Source organism: Pteronotus mesoamericanus, unplaced genomic scaffold (genome assembly GCF_021234165.1).
Source record: "Pteronotus mesoamericanus isolate MK-2021 breed Mesoamerican mustached bat unplaced genomic scaffold, CSHL_Meso_final contig_90, whole genome shotgun sequence".
Taxonomy (NCBI): Eukaryota; Metazoa; Chordata; class Mammalia; order Chiroptera; family Mormoopidae; genus Pteronotus; species Pteronotus mesoamericanus.
The window spans coordinates 15,491,756-15,512,619 of record NW_026555277.1 but is presented as its reverse complement, the minus strand read 5'-3'; the positions used below and the strand labels follow the sequence as shown (position 1 = coordinate 15,512,619).

General features: G+C 37.3%; 1 protein-coding gene across 1 annotated transcript in view; it reads left to right on the top strand.

Moving 5' to 3' along the window:
• Positions 1 to 20,864, top strand: part of UNC80 (unc-80 homolog, NALCN channel complex subunit) — a 180,644-nt gene that overhangs the window by 18,560 nt on the left and 141,220 nt on the right. Inside the window, exons 8-13 of the mRNA XM_054585709.1 lie at positions 10,934 to 11,195; positions 12,300 to 12,434; positions 14,452 to 14,668; positions 15,334 to 15,474; positions 16,496 to 16,764; positions 17,831 to 18,196. Coding sequence (XP_054441684.1) covers positions 10,934 to 11,195; positions 12,300 to 12,434; positions 14,452 to 14,668; positions 15,334 to 15,474; positions 16,496 to 16,764; positions 17,831 to 18,196 — 1,390 coding nt within the window. The remainder of the gene's footprint in view (positions 1 to 10,933; positions 11,196 to 12,299; positions 12,435 to 14,451; positions 14,669 to 15,333; positions 15,475 to 16,495; positions 16,765 to 17,830; positions 18,197 to 20,864) is intronic.

Below are 20,864 nucleotides of genomic sequence, written 5' to 3'. Positions count from 1 at the left end.
TAAAGAAACTGCCAGCTTTCTAAAATGGCTGCACCATTTTATATTCCCATGAAAAATGAATGAGTTCATCTTTTCTATCTTTGGCAGCCACTCTACTGAGTTTGAAGTATGAATTGATTATGGTTTTAATTTATATTTCCCTAGTGACTAATAGTATTAAGTATATTTTATGTGCTTCGTAGCTGAGTGTCTATAGTGAAATGTCTGTTCAGATCTTCTACCTAAATTTTAACTGGGTTTTTTGTCTTATTGAATATAAGCCTTCTTATATTTTGGGGATAAAAGTACTTTATCAAAAAAAGATGATCCACAAATTACTTCCTTACAATATTAGGTTGTGTTTTCATTTGGTAATTTTTAATGACCTACCCTCTTCTGTCACCAAACCAGGCTACATGTGTGTAGTATTTTTTAAAGATTTCTTAGAATTGTTGAAAGCATAGAGCCATATGAATATAATTGCTTTTTAACCAAAATACTACTATGTAGTACTTTTCAAAAATAACATGTAAATAGTTGTTGATCTTTGTGTCTTCATTTTGAACTTTAAAAGCAAGTGAGCCAGTTGAATGATCTTTTGCCGGTTAAGAATATGAATTTTTGACAACTTCAGTTGTGTAACCAGATTGCTTGTGCTTATTCACATGGTTTACTGTACCAGATCAATGGTGCAGATGAGTACTTAAAATCATTTTTAATGTGGAAGGAACCCATGAGGACAACCAATCCAATCTGATGCACTAACAACATTTTAACCACTTACACACTTTCAGCAATGAGGAATTTAGTATTTTCTGATGAAGCTCATATCATTTTTTGATGGCTGTATTTAGTGGAATATCCTTCTTATATTTGACCAAAAGTTGCTTTTCTGTAGCTTCTGTCTATTGTTCCTGTATTAGTTTTCTACTGCTGCGTAATAAATTACAACAACTTACTGGCTTAAAACAACACACACTTATTATTTCACAACTTCTGTATGCCAGGAATCCAGGTGCAATGCAGCTGAGTTCTCTGCTTCAGGGTCTTATCAGCTTGAAATCCTGGTGTCGGGATGGGCTTCAGTCTCATCATAAGCTTGAGTGTGGAAGATCTATTTGCAAGCCCCCTCAGGCTATTGGCAGAATCCATCTCCTTGTGGTTGCAGTATTGAGGGCCCTGTTTTCTTGCTGGCTAATGTGCAAGGGTTGCTCTCAGTTCCTACAGGGCACCCACAGTTCATTGCCGTGTGGCTCTCTTCATAAGCCAACTCACAATATGACCCCTTATTCTTCAAAAGCAGCAAGCGAGAGAAATTCTATCTAATTTCAGTCTGCTAATGCAGAATCTTTATACTGTTATATAATCACAGGAGTGACATCTTACCACCTTTGTCATATAAAATTACCTAATTATAAGACTGGCATTATGCCACCTTTGCCACATTTTACTTATTTTAAGAAAGTCACAGGTCCTATGCTCACTCAAAAGAGGATTTTATAAAGGATGTGACCACAGCCAGACGGGACTCAGGGGTCTACCACAAGTGTGTCCACCAAAGTCTTCTTGAAGACGTACAGACTTTTCCCATAGTATTAAAGTTTTCCACTTATTCAGAAATAGCTGTCATGCTGACCCCTCCCCATACACGGACACCAAAGCTCCCATTTTATTTTATGACAATAATAACTTACTGACAAAGACATAATTCAACCAGGTTTGGGGGCGAGGTAGTTACTTTGGGCACAGGCTAGAGAGATAACAATAAGATCTACCTTTTACTGGACATTTTTAATGTGTCAAAAACAGAACTACATCTTTATAGTTACAGTATTATCTAAATTTTAATTTATTTGCTCATTTCTATATCTTTTAAGTTTCTTCTAGACACTGGCGTTGCAGCAGTGTCAAAATTCTTGTCCTCAAAGAGCACATTTTCTAGAAGGGTAGATAGATTAAAATGGAGCAGTCAAATGAATAAAATTATATTCAGGTTACTCTTAGACTCTGAAGGTAAAAAACAAAGCAATGGGATGGAAGGTGGGCTCTCTTTCAGAGAACTGAATAATATGAAGGAGGCAGCCTCAGGGAGATCTCAGGAGGATCAGGATGAGCATTCTGAACAGAGGGAACACCAAGTCTAAAGGCTCCAAAGTGGAAATAAAACCCAGTGTGTTTGGGAACAGCAAGAAGGCTACTGTGACCAGAGAGGGGTGAGCAAGGGGGTAGGTTGTAGGGAATCAGAGATGTTGTGAAGGATCAGGTCATGCAGGACCTGAGAGGATGTGGTAAGAAGTTTGGATATCATTTCACATGTGATGAGAAGCCACTAGAGTTGTCTGAGCAATGGAGTGCCATTAACTGAATTACACTTTTTAAACACTCCAGATGATTTATGGGAAATAGTATCAGGAAGCAAAAGTGGATTCAGAGACTAGTTAGGAGACTAATGATCCAGGTGAGAGAGGCTGTGACTTGGTTAGAGTGGTGGTAGTACGGGTGGAAAAGCTGAGATGAGGTTGGAATTGGGGTACATTTGAGGGGTAGAGCTGGCATGACTGGCTGTGCGGAGTGAGCAAAAGAAAGGAATCAAGCAGTAACGCAGGTTTTTGCCTTGAGTCACTGGGTGAATGGTGATTAAATTTATGAGATAATAAAGGCAGAGAAGAACCATATAGAAAAATATTCTGGATGTGCCTGCCTCCACCCGTCCCTCAGACCATCTCCATCAGTCAAGCCACTCATCGCCTCCTGCCTGTGGTGCTGCAAGAGCCCACTTATTAGTCACCTCTCATTCGCTGTCACCACCACCCAACAGAGAACATACATACTCGTGGAGAATATTAGTCCTGCTACTCCTACATTTTCACTCTTAATGATTGTTCCTTGCTATCAAAGTAAAATTTAAAATCCTTGATATGCCCTTCTAGGCCCACCTCATCTGGCTGCCACCTAGTTCTCTAGTCTAATGTTGTGCCTCTCCCCACAGCCCAGTCACTAAACCCCAACCTTTTGGGAGATCTTCATGTGCTGTAAACTTCTCCTTAGCTCTGCGATTTGGAGTATGTTAATCCATCTGCCTGAATCATTCTTCCATTTATCTTCACTTAAGCAACGCCTTATGCTTCAAGGCTCAATTTAAATATCATTTCCTTACTCCCTAGAGAAGTTTTGACAGGTCAACCAGGTTAAACACTGTCACAGAACTTCTTGTTCTCTCTCATGACATACATGGCAATCATAATTTAAATACTTATGTGATTATTTGTCTAATAGCTATCTTTTTCTCTATACTGTAAAATCCAAAGAAGAGGGATCAGTTCTTTTTAACTCTCCTCTATCTCTAGTGCTTGACACATGGCCTTTAATGAAAGGTATTGAATAAGTAAATGAGTTTAATTTTCACAACAGCCTGCAAAGAAGACATTATTCCTTCTTTAAAGATGGGGAATTGAGCCCTGGCCAGGTGGCTCAGCTGGTTGGAGCATCATCCTGTGCACCAAAAAGTTGTGAGTTTGATTTCTAGTCAGGGCACGTACCTAGGTTGCAGGTTCGATCCCTGGTCAGGGTGCATATAGAAGGCGACCGATCAATGTTTCTCTCACATCAATGTCTCTCTCTCTCTCTCTCACTCTCTCTCTCACCCTTTCTCTCTCTCTGGAATCCATGGGAGGGAGGAAAAGAAAGATGAGGAAATGAGGCATAGGGATTAAATGAGGTACTCAAGGACACACAGCTGACAAGTGGAAAAGCAAGGTTTGAGCCCAACCTAGCCAATTCCATGGTTCACACCCTTCACTACTCCCCCATGAAAAGTTAGATCTTTAGAAAGAGAACAGTTGAGCTTCTCTAGTGACCTACTCATCTCCTAAATTATGTTTTAATGGAACCCTCTTTTCTCTTTGATCCCTCATTTAAAAAAGAAAAGTTTTGGTTATTTCCCCTGATCTCTCCCAATAAGTCTGAAGCTCAGCCCTTATATAGGTCTTGTCTAAGTGGACCTGGTAGTATCACTACTATTCCAACCCTTGCTCCTTTGACTTTTCTCATATTACCCTCTATGGTTTTTGTTGTTTGTTTGTTTCTCCTTACCTCTCTAACTGACCTTTTCCAGACTTTTTCTTTGGCTTCTCTCCCACAGCATTCCTCTACTGTTGGTATTTTCCTCTCCTTCCACATTCTCCCTCTTGAGTGATCTTGCTGTCACTGCCATAGTTTAAGCCACTAGCTATATGTTAAGGACTCTGAAAACTTTATATTCAATTTAGACAATGCTTTGGAGCTCCATACTTATGTAATCAAGAGAGTGATAGACATCTCTTCCTGTACCTCCCAGACACCTAAAACTCATCCTCTCTAAAACCAACTGCATTCTTCTACATTCCTTATCTCAGTAGATGGTATCACTGTCAACCCAGACATCCTAGTTAAAAGTATGAGGTTCACTCCACCCCAAGGCCTTTACACTCTGCCTCCTTAATCTCACACAACCTTCCCCTTCTCTCCAACCATAATCATTGCCTTAGTCCAGATCTTTGGATTTCTACAATTGCTGCTAACTGGTATCTCTACACTTAGCATTTTCTCCTCCTAATACATTACATATATACTATTACAAAAATGATTTAAAGTACATATCTAATCATTTCTTTTTCATTGTCTAACATACCTTCATAGGCCACCCATAGATTCCAAGATACATTTCAAACTCCTTAGGAAGCATAGGCAAACTCTTCGATCATGTGCAGGCTTACCTTTCCCCTCTCCTCTACTGCCATTTCTTTTTCACATTTATTCTTTACCCTGCCAAGTTACTTAGAATTCCTTAAATGTTCCATGCTCACTTTCAAATTCTGAGTTGGGAATAATTTGTTCCTCATGTTACACTGCTTTTTCTTCCTTCATCTAATCAAAATCCTCCAGGTTATGACTCAAAAATCTGTCCATTAAAATTTGCTTAAGCTCTCCAACTTGGGTTAAGTGTCCCTTTTTTATACAATCTGTAAAATGAAAGTCATATTTTCTTCCCAGTTTCCCTAATTAAAACAGAAGCACCTTGAGGACAGGAGCAATGATTCATTCCTCCTTGCTGACTCAGAGATCAAACATTGTCTGGCTTATGCATACAGATGAGTAAATTATTTTGCACGTTCTGCACTTTCCATTGATTATGTGTTTGGCATTTTACTGAAATACATGACTGCTCCCTGTTGAAAGTCTAGATGTGGTTATTCTGGAATATCTCAGGCAAGATGATCCTTTGTCAGGATAAACAAAAAGTGATATGGAGCCCTATTATACCTCTTCTCCCTGCCAAAAGCTACAAGTCACTGAAGGTGCAACTTAAAGGGCACATCCTCTCTGTGAAGCCTTTTATGACCCTTTCTCCATGCTCCCTCACCACTTCATTAGAACTTCTAGTTACCATGTATTTGATTCTGCAGTGTATAATCTGGCAAACTAGATTATAAGGCCCTTGAGAATAGGTAGCTTATTTTATTTGTTCTATGTTCTTTACGAGGAAGCCATTTCTTAATTTTAGCATTTCCCATCTGGAAGGGCTGAGAATTTTTAAAATCATTAAGTCCCAGCTAATTAGTTTTTAACAGATATTTATTGAATTCATATATCTCCTTTCTCAACTTAGAGTAAGTAGCAAGAAGAAATCAGAAAGCACCTTCAGCACTTTCCTTGGAAACCTTAGATCACCGAATTTGTTATACATGTCTAACTTTCCACATCACACAGCAGGCAGCTTTCTGCCACTACAAACAAGGACCCTCCCTGCTCTGGCTTCCAATAATATGCTTCTTACTCTCCTAAGCCCTCATCTGTAGCATCCTCAAAGTTCAGAATTTATTTTAGCAATCTGTGCAAGGCAATTTATGCTTTTATGGTTTGACACACTTCACAGTCTTTACAGCCTCTGCCTATTGGCTGGTTCCATGTCCATTTCCAAAATTTAGGGTTTTATTTTGGTGCCACAATTCGTATTAGCAATCAGTCAATGTATAACAAATTACCCTCAATCTTAGCAGCTTAAAACAAATGAGATTTATTACTTCACACAGCTTCTGAGGATCATAAGGCCAGAACCAGCTTAGCTAAGTGGTCCTGGCCAAGGGTCTTCAAGATGCTGGCCCTGGCTGAAGTCATCTAATGGCTTGGCTGGCTGAACGCTGCTTTCAAGCTCACTTAGGACTAACACTTCAGTTCTTCCCCATCAGGATCTCTCCATAGGGCTGCTCATGACACTGCTGGTTTTCTCCAAAACACATTATTACAGAAAGGGAAGAAGCAACCAAGATAAATGTTTTAGTGTCTTTTATAACCTAATATCTAAAGAGATGTGGCATCAGTTCTGCTATATTCTATGGATTGCACCAGCCAACCGTGGTAAAGAGTGAGAGGGGACTGCACGAAGGCGTGACTGCCAACAGGCAGAGACCATTGGGGCCTATTTTGGAGGCTGGCTTCAACCAAGAGTAATGATAATGTCACCATCATTTTATATATGATAATTATTATGACCGTGCATTTTCTTCATATCAATTATTAAGTATCCTCATATTCTTCCTTTACTAATTCTGTTCTGCACATATTCTAAAAAGTTTTATTTAAGTGTAAGGAATTTCTTACCACAAATACTATGCTTCTGTCTGACTTTTAAAAATTATTAAAAATATCAGGGGGAAATCTTAAGGTCATATTCAGGAACTTATATATCTTACTGTATTTTTCTCAACCATAGTAAGCTTTGGGAATTTGCAAATATAAATATCAAGTGATTGTTTTTTTCTTTGATAAAATTTGTTAATACCCTAATCTGATTTGCCTGTAAAGACAAAGTCAACTAATATTGAAGGGTCACGCTTTTTGGAAGGACATTGTTTTTTCCATCTTTGATATTGTCATACTTAAACATCTTCATATATATGCATTCTTTGACACATATATGCACACAATCACCCACTGCACATGTATGTGTGAATTAGATATAAAATGATGACACTTCAGAAGAATTAATTAGGTCTTTTCTCTGCCTAGCTCCAGTGGCTAGTTGCCATGGAAATGATGCACAAGGTAGACCTTTCAGAAAATGCTAATGATAATATATCTTCATTGGAAGAGTTCACGTATTAATCAGAAATGAAGAGAACTATAATAACAAAGCAAGTCATACATCCTAGGAATAAAAGCTGCCTGCTTATATCAAACAAATCCAATTTATCATCTCTTTTGCCCTGACCTTGACTAAACTGAACATAACTCTTCCCTGAACTCTGAAATCAGTGAACAGGTAGCCAGTTTGTTCAAATTAATGTGAGATTTCATCTTTAATTATTGTATGCATAGACTTAATTTCTGCTTCATTAAATACTACATGGGGTCAAGACTGATTTCCACAGCTCTCTACCTCAGTAGATTACTTCCAAAGTGCTGCCTTGGATGCCCCTAAATGCATGTCCAACCCCAAATAATAATAGCTTGGCTTCCTGAACCCACAGTTACTTGGAAAATAGATTAAAGCAATTCTTACTTTTTTCAACAGTCTTTTTTTTGTCATAGCATGTTATTTATTCTAAGCATATAAAAAAGTATATGCTAATTATAGCATATGAAAATTTAAAAGGTATTTCTTTAACAATGAATATCATCTATGAGGTCATTAGGTAGGTATAAACATTAATTTTGTGCATATGTACTCTTCATTATTTTTACATATATAATTTAGAATAAAGTCTTTATTTTTTATGCTTTTCTACCAAATAACTTGTAAAATCATAGGATATTAGAGTTGGAAAGAACATTTCCATCATATCATACAATAAACTGTCCCCATAACATCCTTAGTCAGTTTTGTAAATTTTTCTCTCACATGTTAATTAGATAGACGTTTGATTACCATTACCAAAAACGACTTTTATTGTTTACTTAGTGAAACATGTGGAATATAATGAACCGAATAAACTAAAAAACAAAATAGAAACAGACTCCCAAACAGAGAACAGACTGCTCCTGCCCTCAAGCTGCTTCTGTTTTCATCATTATAAAGTTCTTCTCTATGCCACAATTATAAAAAATAGCCAAAATATTTTTCTAGTACTATTATAGTTTCATATGTTTGCATTTAAATCTTAATCTCTCTTGATTTTATTTGAGGAATATAGGCCTAATTAAATTTTTCTGAAGAGTAGGCCAATTATGACAATATTATATATTGACAAATATATCCTTTATAGTAATTTGATGCATGATCTGTTTTATATATTAAATTCTTACAAATATTTGAATATTTTGTAGCTCCACATTGTATACCATTGAACCCCTGTCTATTCCTAAATCAGTAGTACATTGGCTAAATATATTGTTGTAAAACATGATTAATATCTGGCAATTTATACTCTTCATAATCTTGTTTAAATCTTTCTTAATTACTCTCAAATTTTTATTCATTCATCCAGTTAAATTTAAGAACAGTCCTGTTGATTTATGACATAAATCCCTTTGGAATTTTGGTTGGAATTTATGATATTGTAATTTATAGTAAGAATTACATAAGCATATATAAGAAATATATAGCATTTTCTGTAAGAAACTGGCAAAGTCTTCTAAAACCCTTAGAACTTCCAATGGCTCAGAGTGATAAAAAAAAGTCTTTTGTTATGTTAAAGATGACATTTGGAATGCACCTGAGGCTAGGGGTTGGTTTCCTGGAATACCAACCCTGTGATTAGAGGGCTGGATTTTTCAGTCTTTTGGAAGGGTTTGTGCAGAGGTGTGGAGGAAGGAGGGAAAAAGCAATGAGCCTAGAAGGATCCCTAGTGAGAAACGTTGGTGTCTGCGGTATTGATGAAAAGTGGTTGGAAGGATAAGCTATGGGATTCTTTGATGGATTGAAAGTTGCCTGGCAGCTGATGTCTGAAGAGTATTCTCCTTCCCTAGAAAATAGATGAACTCTAGCATAGCATATATGGGAACTTAGCTGGTTATAGAAAACTTCTCTTCTTGATCTGATTGCCAACTCAGTTAAATAATTAGTATTGTAGCACCTTATGTGACTGAATTTTAACATATTTAGTTTGCTACTTGTCAAACTAAAATATTCAAGCATATTAGACAAGATATCATTGACATGCAAAACCACTGTGTCCAAAGGCAATTGCCTCTCAGTAGGCCAGGCTATGGTACTAATGACAGCATTAATGACCGTAGAAACAGAGAAATGCAACAAGTACTTTGACAGAGAAGTTGAAAGGCTATGAAAATGACTCACAGGGCACTGGGAACTGGTCTGGGTTTGTATATTTGAACTTTTTACTGCAACCCAAAGTAAAAAACACATTTTATTCATGTTAGGCAAAATGATTTCGGGTGTTAAAGTGACAGACACTATCTTAGGCAGGAAGCCAGTTCACCCTGGAAGGGTGGGCCCCTATCACCTGAAGAGAATATTCTACATAGCTAAGTGGGCCCATTAAATAGTTTACTGTTTTGGATTATATTGCTTTTAACAATCACATAGAGCAGTAGTTACAAACAACCTGTGTTAATACTTGCCACTTGGGTATGTATAACAAGCCCCATCATTTTTTGGGTGTGGAGATCTATGATCTACAATTTTGTTGCCACCCAAGAAGCTGCTTTTATCCGTAAGTACCCTAATAAACTCCTGATGTTATTCTGGAGCTATCAGCCTCTTTTTCCCTTCTCTCTACTGAAAATGAAATTTTTCCAAGGACTTAGGACTCATGACAGAGATGTGAAGTGAAACAAAAGTTTCACCAACCACACAAATCTTTACTCAATTTGTTACATTCTGATGGTTTTTATTCTGGTTATCATTTTAATAGCAGTCATATCCTTTTGAATTAATCTTTTGAACCAATAATGGATTATAACCTTCATTTAAAAAAAATATGGGTCTGGGAAACTTAGGAAAATTTCTCTTATTCTAAGTGGCTGCTTTTTTTTTCCTTAAGCTCTTCATGTGTGGGTAGCACCATTTGCTAGTTGGTAGCAGGATACAAAAATTTTACTTTTGTATTATCTAATTTAGGAAGAAATTATATTTGGCAGTTAAGTTTAGATTTAAGATTACATACTGGATCCCAGACATTCTAAATTTATAATTTGTTATTTATTTTCTATCATTTTCACAGGACCATACGTTCCTCAAGGCAAGGAAGTTAAATTTACTCATGTTCATATCCCCTAGGATGATGTATTATACTGAGCAATTGCTTAAAACTATTTTATAATACACTTAAATTATGACTAAGTAATTAATATGTCACATGTTTAAATTGAATAATAGAACTCCAGAATCTTTATATCTCAAGTTTTTAAAAATTGGTTTTGCTAAATTACATAGATATATAAAATGAGTTTTCAAAATAGTTTCATTTCCCTCAAAGTATAACTTTTGTTTGTTTAATATTTGCAGTTTCCTTGTCTTATTAACATAATATCGCCATTGAAATTAAAATAGCCCAATGAAGTACACAAGTAGCATTCCCATTTCTATCGAGCTGAAGGTCAAACCTCATAGTTTAGTTTAATAAAAATGATATGATCTGAGCCTCATCTCTGTCTATAGATTCTGGCCATTGTCCACCACCCAAATTATTCACCAGCTATATCAATTATTTGTGATTTTCCCCTACTGGCCCCAAATTCATGATGTTTTAAAAATTCTGTACCTTTGTAGGCATTATTCCCTCTGATTGAAATGCCATCCACCTGGGTTATTTCTACCACTCTCTGATGTCTGTACTTCCAGGTAGTGTGTAGCAAAAATGGAATGAGCTCAATCAGGAGGCTATTAGAGTAAACCAGTAGAAAATCAGTAAATGAGTAAATGAACAAATGAGAAAAACAGAGTGATAAGCCATGTGCCACCCCTTGGAGTGTGTAACTACCAACATAATCATCTTTTTGCCATTGGAAACAGGGTCTCTCTTGTGATACCTCCATGCCAAAGGTCCCGCTATGCCACCTACTTTGATGTTGCAGTTCTTCGCTGCCTACTCCAGCCCCATTGGTCTGAGGAAGGCACTCAGTGGTCTCTGATGTACTATCTGCAAAGGCTGCGACACATGCTGGAGGAGAAGCCAGAAAAGCCCCCAGAACCAGACATTCCTCTCCTGCCCAGACCCAGGAGTAGCTCAATGGTGGCGGCAGCTCCCTCACTGGTGAATACGCACAAAACCCAAGTAAGAGAGACTCCGACCATTGTCATTCGAATCAACAGCTTTGGTCATAACAGATTCTCTTTTTCTTCTGTGCATCCAGCTCCTACTTATTCCAGCGCTGACTGTTTGGTCAGTGGGTTACTGTGATATTGTTACCCTTTCCCTTCCATCTTTTACTGCTGGACCCTTTTGCTGCTCATTAGCATTTAATTTGCCATTCAAAGGAGTGTTATCTGAATGCCTTTTCCACACACTAATCTAGAGTAAGCCTCTGTTGATCTGAAATAATGGAAAATTGGGCCTTAGATAATCAAAGCACTACTTAATAGAGAGTTTTCACATATAATCTGTTGATTACTGATATCACAAAATGTGTGATGCTAGAGTTTTACTGAATATGATTTAACCTCTTTTGCATAACTCAACATTATCTATTACCTCAATGTCATCATTAGGAATATAGTTTTTTGATATATAGTCTTGCTATTTATTATAAACTATTGTATATTGATGTGATAACGTCCCCTGAAAAATCACTTTTTGATAAATTAATATCCTTATATCAACTTGAATACCTATTCTGTCCCTCTTTCTCATCTACACCATGTGTTGAATATGTAGAGAAAAGTGTGATTAGCGGTGTGTTCCAGTTGTTTGGGTTTACTTAAATGTAAATTGACTGTGTCTGAAAAAGTCTGCATATGCTGAAAATAAACATGAGCAATGCAATATCAGAGAGTAAAGGAAATATACTCTGTTTTCGTAGTTGCTGATTATGCCCAAAGTAAATATCTCCTTTGGTGAATCATTGAATGGAAAGCCACATTTTTTTAATAAGAAGAGAAAAAGATACCTCTCTCATCCCTATTTTCTTAGCTTTCCTGAATCTGGAGCTTCATGATCTTATTGTTGACAACTCCAAACAGAGGTTAAAGTTATTATAAATTTATCTCCTCAGAAATTACCCAGAATTTGGATTCTGAAAGTCTGGCTACAGTTAAATATTTCATAGATAACAATACAGTAGGCATATTTCTAGTAAAAATATGACATCTCAGTAAGTATTTATTTGGCTATAGCACCGTAAGTCCTCGATCATTAAGTCTCCCTTTATTGTTTATTAAGGACCTCACCATGAAGTGTAATGAAGAGGAAAAATCTCTCAGTCCGGAGGCCTTTTCCAAGGTTTCGTTGACCAATCTCCGTAGGTCTGCAGTTCCAGATCTTTCTTCAGACCTCGGCATGAACATTTTTAAGAAAGTGAGTAGAGCCACTTGTGCTTTCGGTAATAAAAATAAAACATGAGGTGCTTCTGATTGTGCTGCAGTATGGGATGGTAAAGGGACCTCAGGGAACAGAAGTCAGCTCACAGGTGTAACACTGGCTTGCAGCATGACCTCTGTGCGCCTTTGTGCTGCTCATTCTGAATGTTGCTACAAAGCTCAATGCTAATGATGTGCTTTCACTAGTGTGATGGTGGAAGTAGTTGAGATAGCTATGAGGGTAGCATACATGTTTATGGTTCATCTCATTTTATCAAGCACTTTGTATAAATGGTTCTCTCATTCAATCCTATGAGATTCTTATTTTCCCCATTTTGCATGTAAGAAACTGAGTCTTACTTCATTTCTCAGAGTGGTGGGAATATCATGGAACATTTGTCCTTGAGGTCATCTCTGTTTTAAAGACAACAAAACAACTAAGCTTTGTTAATTAAGTAGAAAAAAATCTTTATAGCAGACCACTAGTCTACTGCCACAGCAGGCTAAGTCACAGTGTAAGTTTCCATTCAACATTTATTGAGCATCCTCAAGGAGTTAGAACCCTACAAATGGGAAATTAAAAGTAACATCTTTAGTGCAAAGTAGTAAAAGCATATACTTGGGAGTCAGTTGATCAGGGTTCAAATTCCAGCTCTGCCCCTTTCAACCGGTGTGATTTTGGCCAAATGATAATGTATCAGTATTCTAAATGATATATATGGTTTTCAAAGCCATATATCAGTTTCTTCATCTGTAAAATGTGTACATATTATACTTACTTCAGTAGGTTATGAGGATTAAGTGAGATAATGCATGTGAAGTCCTTACTGTTACTGGCATTTAGTAAGTACTCTATAAATGTAATTATTATTCAGAGAGAGAGAGAGAGACCAAGTCTTACAGACTTTAGGTAGTTTGTGAAAGGTGGAATCCAAACTCAAAACTAGGTCATTTAACTAAATATTAGTTCATGCTCCAATGACTCCATTACTCAGTGTCTCTTTTTTTGTAAGTATGTGGAGCTAATCAAATAGAAAATAATATGTGTCAAATAATATATGTGTAACAGCTTCATATTCTATTTTTCAAAATGATTAATGATGTTCATGAAAAACACAGAACCTATTACTGACTCATCTGTGAGCTCAGAGTATTGCTAAGGAAGATGCCATGTCCATTTTCGTTGATATACAATAATAGGAAATGGTCATAGTTTTTCTAAAAATGTCTACCATTGTAGGAGAAAAAGAACTTTACAATACTGACTGTACATGAGTATCTCTGGGGAGCTTTCAAAAATTCAAGTGCCCAGGCCTGACTCCAGACCAATTCAGTCAAGATTGCTGAAGGTTAGGCCCAGGCATTGGTATGTTTTAAAAGCTTCCTAAATAATTCTAAACTCTTATTTATACTGGATCTTGAACTTGACTGGTAGCAGTAATGGGTGTATACCAATACATGCTCCGCATTTCCTTTGACTCTCCTTATGAACATTGACGTTGTCTGGCTGAAGCAATTGACTTCAATCTTAAAAAATGGAACAGAAAATACTGGCTTGTCCAAATGGTGACTCAGGAATCCCATGCTGTGACTCAGTAGTTTTCCATTTTTACCATGTATCAAAACCACCAAAAAGGCTTATTAAACATGCATTGCTGAGCCTCACCTTCTGAGTTTCTGATCCAGTTTCTCTGGGTTGAATCGGAGAATCTGCATTTCTGACAATTTCCCAGGTGACCCTGATGTGTTTGGTCCAAAGACCACACTTGGAGAAGCGTTTCTCTAACTCAACCCAGCAATAAGACCTCGAGGACTTGTTACCTTTTGCTTAATTTTTTTCCACTCTTTAAACACATTGTGGAAATGTCTTCCATCTCTATGATACTCAGTGACTTTCTGGGTCACCTCTTCCTGGAACATTTCCTGTGTTTTATGGCAGGTCAGGGAGCCCTTGGGAAGCAAACTAGAACCTCTCCTTTGGCTTGTGCCCTACTCTTCCCCTTTCACCCTCGTAGTTCAAGAGCCGCAAAGAAGACCGAGAGAGGAAAGGCTCCATCCCATTACACCACACAGGGAAGAGGAGGCCGCGGAGGATGGGAGTGCCGTTCCTGCTTCACGAGGACCACCTGGATGTGTCCCCCACCCGCAGCACGTTCTCCTTCGGAAGTTTCTCTGGGCTTGGAGAAGACAGGCGAGGCATTGAAAAAGGAGGCTGGCAAACCACCATTTTAGGTGACTGCAAGGACCTTCCAGAGTAGGGCAGGGCTTGAGTGACCTGTTTAGGAATCTGTTTCTAGGGCTCCCAGGCAAACCAGGATCTTCCTTGACTAGTCAAGAAATGTGGGCCCAAATGTGAGATTTCTCAGTCCAAAATAGTACTGTGTCTTCACAGCTAAAGAAATTCAGAAAATTGAATTAATTATTGAGGACTTCTTATATAATTAGGTAATGGCCCTATTTCTTAAATATTCTGGATGTGGAAGCATAGCCATAGAGGGTCATGGGCTTTAGCTTTCATTATGAATCCAAAGACACAATTTATTTAACTTGAATGCTAAGAAAGAGCAAAGGAGAGAAGGAAACTTTTTTTTCCTCTCTGGGTGACATATTAAGAAGGCTAGCTTAAATTTAAGAGCTGACAGCTAGCTGGGGCCCAACAGATGGTTTCTGACATTTGGCTTAGATTGGGACTGACCTTGTCACGGGCAACTTCATCCATCCTCTTGATCCTGAGTATTCCCAAGGCAAGGTCAAGTCCGGCGATTTGGCTGTACCTCACAAGCTCCCTAATACCCCCTCACTCTCACTGCTGTCCTCTCAGAATGACAAAATCTCGGCAGAGCGTCTTGCAGATTTTAACCCCTCCCCCCACCTTGTGTTACTCTTGCTCATCTCAGGGAAATTCACCCGGCGGGGCAGTTCTGACGCAGCCACTGAGATGGAGAGCCTGAGTGCCAGGCACTCGCACTCCCATCACACCCTGGTGAGCGACCTGCCGGACCACTCCAACAGCCACGGCGAGAACACCGTCAAGGAAGGTGGGTCGGAGGCGGCGCCTGCAGGCGGGAGTTCAGGTTCCTTTTCTGGTTTCCTGTTTTTACTCCATGTTCCACTGTCATTGTCATCGGACTCCCTGTGCTTTCTCAAAACATGCATTCGTGTATATTGCTTAGTAATTGACTCGTAGCCCATTTTTAGAATTCCATTAGTAGTAAGAGCTATTGGACAGCACAGTGTGAAGCCCGTCTGTCTCAGACAGAAAGCAAGGGCACGCCATAAATCTTTATTTTCAAAGATCATAGACCCACAGGGCTAGATGAGACTTGGAGGGTAGCTAGCTTCAGGACTTCATTCCTCTCTGTCATGTCCCTCTGAAGAGTTTGTTTGCCTTTAGCAGAAGGGAAGTCACAGCCTTCTGAAGTCACCAATTCCTTTTTCAGACAGCTTCCACTTCAGATAAATGCGTTGTGTGCTTTATGTGAGCAAACATGTCTCTTAGTGAAATCCAAGACGGTTCTTAATCTGTGCTCTTAGCCTGTGAGCATAAATTCATCCCTCCTTTCCCTAGACTGTATTTCAAGTATTTGATGACACCATTAGTGGCCATCACAGATTTATGTCCATTACTCCAAAGAAAATGAGAAAAAAGAATACTTGTTGTTGCTTAAATATACTAGATAAAACCAAATATTTAAACAGCCACAAACTTGTAGGGAAATACTTCAACTACACTAGTTTAACTATATTAATAAGGTCTGTCATCTAACAGTGGGTAAAATCCACATATTTGACAAAAGTAAAATTCTAGCCTGAGTCTTAAAGAGGCCAGATGGAATTCACATTCTTCTATATCCTTCATCATTTATCAGGTATTCATTACATGGTCATAACACCTGCAGCATTTCCATGGGAGTTGTGAATAGCTCTGAGACTATAAGTCAAATATCTGTAAATGCTACCCCTGTGATTGTGGTCTTGTTTTAAATAATAGTACAAGTGTCTAATGTGATGTTTCAAATTTACATGGAGAACACTAAGACATTGTTTTCCTTTTATTAGTGAGATCCCAGATCTCCACTATCACAGTCGCAACCTTCAATACCACATTGGCATCATTCAATGTAGGCTACGCAGACTTTTTCAATGAGCATATGAGGAAGCTCTGCAACCAGGTGCCTATCCCAGAGATGCCACATGAACCCCTGGCATGTGCGAACCTGCCCCGAAGCCTCACAGACTCCTGCATAAACTACAGCTACTTGGAGGACACAGACCACATTGATGGGACCAATAACTTTGTTCACAAGAATGGCATGCTTGATCTTTCAGTAAGGGACAAGAATTTTTCTTATTGAAGCTTTATAGATATTGACTCTTTGGTTCAGTTTTTACTATGCTGTGTGAAATGAGCATATAAATTCTTAGAAATGTTGGATGTTAAAATGAAAAAGGCACCCATATAAAAAATTTCACAAATGTGTTAACCTTCTTAGATGCACCTTTCCCTTTTTTTTGAGCATTACATTAGATTTAAATATTTTTAACCCTGAAAGATTAGTGAATCCTGAACATAATATATATAAATATATATTAATGTGAGGGTTTTGCTAAGTTCCTTCTTTCTAGAATGAGAGTAAAAAAATTCTCAGTTTATTTTCTTTTGTTATAAAAGCAACATGACTATAAACCTCCTGTGTAGCAGGGGAAAATGAACAAGTCCAATAAAATATTTAAAATATTGAGACTGTATTCTCAAGTATACTTGTTTTGATTATAGTAATTAGCAAATGAAAGGGTTCTTATATTTTACAATTATATTTCACAAAATTTTTTTTTTCACATTAAGGAACCTGGTTCAGCAAATAACTTAAAATAGTAAAATAGAAAGGACTTACTTTAAAAATGAAAATATTTTATATTTAAAGTTGAAGGGTAAATAATAATACAATTGTGAACGTGCAAATGTTCCATTATGTGCATAAGGAAATCATTTTTTCTTTATCCATTATTGAAGAGAGTAAAATGAAAAAGATTAAAATACTTTGATTTAAAAAGCAATTGAGCAAGTTTCCATTTGGGCAAATAATTACTCTCCCCTTAATTCATTATGCTTCACTATCCCCATTAACTCTCTATAGCATGGCAAGTTTGGGAATACTTAAGTGAGATAATACACATATGCATTTTTAATTCTTTGGGTGCTTTGTATTCTATATTAAGCACATAAACAAGGTTCCAAAAAAACTTAGAAACATCTGAAAATTATCTAAATTATTTATATTCAAGTTTGTAGAACATCCTAAGGGAAATTGATTAAACAGAATAACAAATCTATACAGGAAGAGATAATCCTAGTAACTTAGCCACCTTCTGTTTATTTTTGTCTTCTCCCAGGTGGTTCTGAAGGCTGTTTATCTTGTCCTTAACCATGACATCAGTTCTCGCATCTGTGATGTGGCACTAAACATTGTTGAATGCTTGCTTCAACTTGGTGTTGTGCCCTGTGTAGAAAAGAACAGAAAGAAGAGTGAAAACAAGGAAAATGAGACTGTGGAAAAAAGACCAAGTGAGGGAACTTTCCAGTTCAAAGGAGTATCTGGAAGTTCCTGTGGATTTGGGGGCCCTTCAGTTAGTGGAGCCGGAGATGGTGGAGGAGAAGAAGGAGGAGGTGGAGATGGAGGAGGTGGAGGAGGTGATGGAGGAGGAGGTGGAGGAGGCGGAGGTGGCCCTTATGAGAAGAACGATAAGAACCAAGAAAAGGTATAACTGAAAACTACCTTCTGTGTCCTCATGAATGTTGCCCGTAGTTACTTTCCAATATGTGCTCCTTAGCAATTTGTTTACTCAGAACAACAGTTAGTCACTAGAGCAAGAAACCAGTGAGTCTAGAAATCTCTCCATTAGGTTTTCAGTAGGCTTGAGGGGAAAGAAATGAAGCTGTATTCTAAATTCAAAAATCATTGCCATCCAAGCAATGTTAGACCTAATTCCCTGGTCACACTATTTCTGCAGGAGACCATTTCAGATACATTACATTCCCATAATTCTCATCTGCCACCAAGGATAACCTCTGCTCAAGACTTTCAGGGTCTGACCTAATTGAGCAGTATTCTAGTCTTCTCAGACTGCCATACCAATATCATAGATTGTGTGAGAAATTTATTTCTCACTGTTCTAGAGGCTGAGAAGTCCAAGATGAAGGTGCAAAGAAGGTGTGTTTCATTCTGAGGCCTCTTGTCTTAATTTGTAGGTGTCGGCCATCTTTCTGTGTGCTTACCTATCCTTTTTTTTCTGCATGCACAGAAAAGAGAATACAAACTTTCATTTCTCTCCTTATTATGACATTAATCCCATTGGACCAGGGCCCCACTTTCATGACCTCATTTAACCCTAATTACTTCCCAAAGGCCACATCCTAAAATCCTGTTACACTGGGGGTTAGAGCTTCAACATATGAATTTGGGGGAGATATAAATATTCATTTCATAACACAAAGTTTTATTTTTCCTCAAGACAGAGTCTTTCTCTTTGTCTAATGAATGCATTTTGAGGCTGTCAACTTCAATCAGTGTTAAGGAAAAAGAAGGGGAAAACTTTAGTTGGGTTAGTTGGTTGATGTCTTGGCATTCGTTTGAAAGACTAGCTTTGTTTTCTCATGTCTTAGTTGTCATATTCCAGTGCCTTTAACTTTCTTGTTATTGAGTGTTTTTTAATTTAATTCCCTTTGCCCTGAAATACTTGGTTTATGATCTGTATACTTAACATCAAGAATTAGTTTTCTACTTTAATTTGGCTTGTAAATAAGAATTACCACAGCTCAAATCCACATAACTTATACTGATTTCAGTTTGGGGTTTTAGTGAAAAATCCTGTTAAGAAATTGAAATGAGCAAGAGATTTGAAGCTCTAACAGGTGATATATTAGGTCAAGTGTTTATAAGACTGCACTGTGTAGAGTTCTACAATTTGCATATTATCTAATCTATGAATTGTCCATTTTTCTCATAGGTTGTCAGATTTTTATATCTTAATAAGTGTTACAATTCTCTTTGTCTTTTTAAATTTTTTTCCTCCATCTCTTTCCAGTCCCACTGGATGTGCATTTAATGTACATTTATCATCGATGTTTCTTCATCTCATTGTTTATGCCTATCTTCCTAATATTCTTGGACTCTGATTCAAATATTTCTGCCCTAATATTCTTGGGTTCCCGAACTTTTCCTTCAGGATTTTCCTCCTGGTATAATCATATATATGGTGTTTTCCAAATTGAATATTATCTTCTGGTACTTAAGATTCCCGCGTCTTAGCTCGTCATACATCACTGATATCAATTCAAGGATCATCAGATTTTATTTTAGATGAAAACCATCTAAATGATGGTAGAGATCACAAGGGATTTTTTATCTTGGACCCTAAAATCTAAGGGATCATTCAATCAGCAATTATGCAAGAATTAGCAACCAAATATGATATGTAAGGACCACATTTATAAACACAGCAGTGAGATTCTTACTTAAGTTTCATTTTTCACTTATCTATCTAGGCTACCACTAAAAGAGATAATAGATGGCAGTATGTCGATTATAATATTCAAGGGGAAAAAACAAGAAAGAGACTTGAGAAATATTGATAAGCTTGTATCAGTAAAATGTAGATATTTCAACTAAACTGATGAGAGCTTTGTTATACATCCTAGGGATTTGAGAGGTTCATTATTATTATTAGGTTTTTGTTTTTAGATCTGCTTTTTACCCACCTAGGATTTTCATCTAATTTATATTGAAGAGCTACTAGTCTCTTGCCTATTTAAAATCTAGATATTATACTAGATACAAAGTTACCACTTTTGGTTAGTACAGGAATTTTTAAATCACATTATGTGGTCTCAAAAACAGCTACCAGGTATGTTTTATCATTAGTTCTGCAAAATAGTATTTTTTGTAGTACCAAGAATTTATATCATAAAGCCTGACCGTAGGTCAAGTGCATTGTATTTGTGATGCACACAGTTCTGTTTTGTTTCCCAAACCCATCTTTTATTTTCAGTGAAATCAGAGAGTTTATCTAATTTTGCAACTGGGTAAATACCAGATGCATGGGGAATTGATTAATTCAGAAAAAAGATCTAATTTCTGTGTTTGCCACTAACTGATATGAGAGCTTGAAATGTTATTTAATATCTGTCCTGATCTTTGCCTGTAGCTTGCTACATCTTTCTGAATGTTGCCTGTGAGAGAAACCTACATCCCAAGGACATATGAAAGTCTAACAAAATACAAACCTGAATAGATATTTACAAAGAGCTTTTGGAGCAGGGTTTTATTTTAAAGGAAGGCATAGTAATCCCAAAATGTATGTTAATCAATCTTCCAAATCAGCCCTCACACAAGGTGACCTTTTCCAAGCACTACAACCCCTGGCTGTG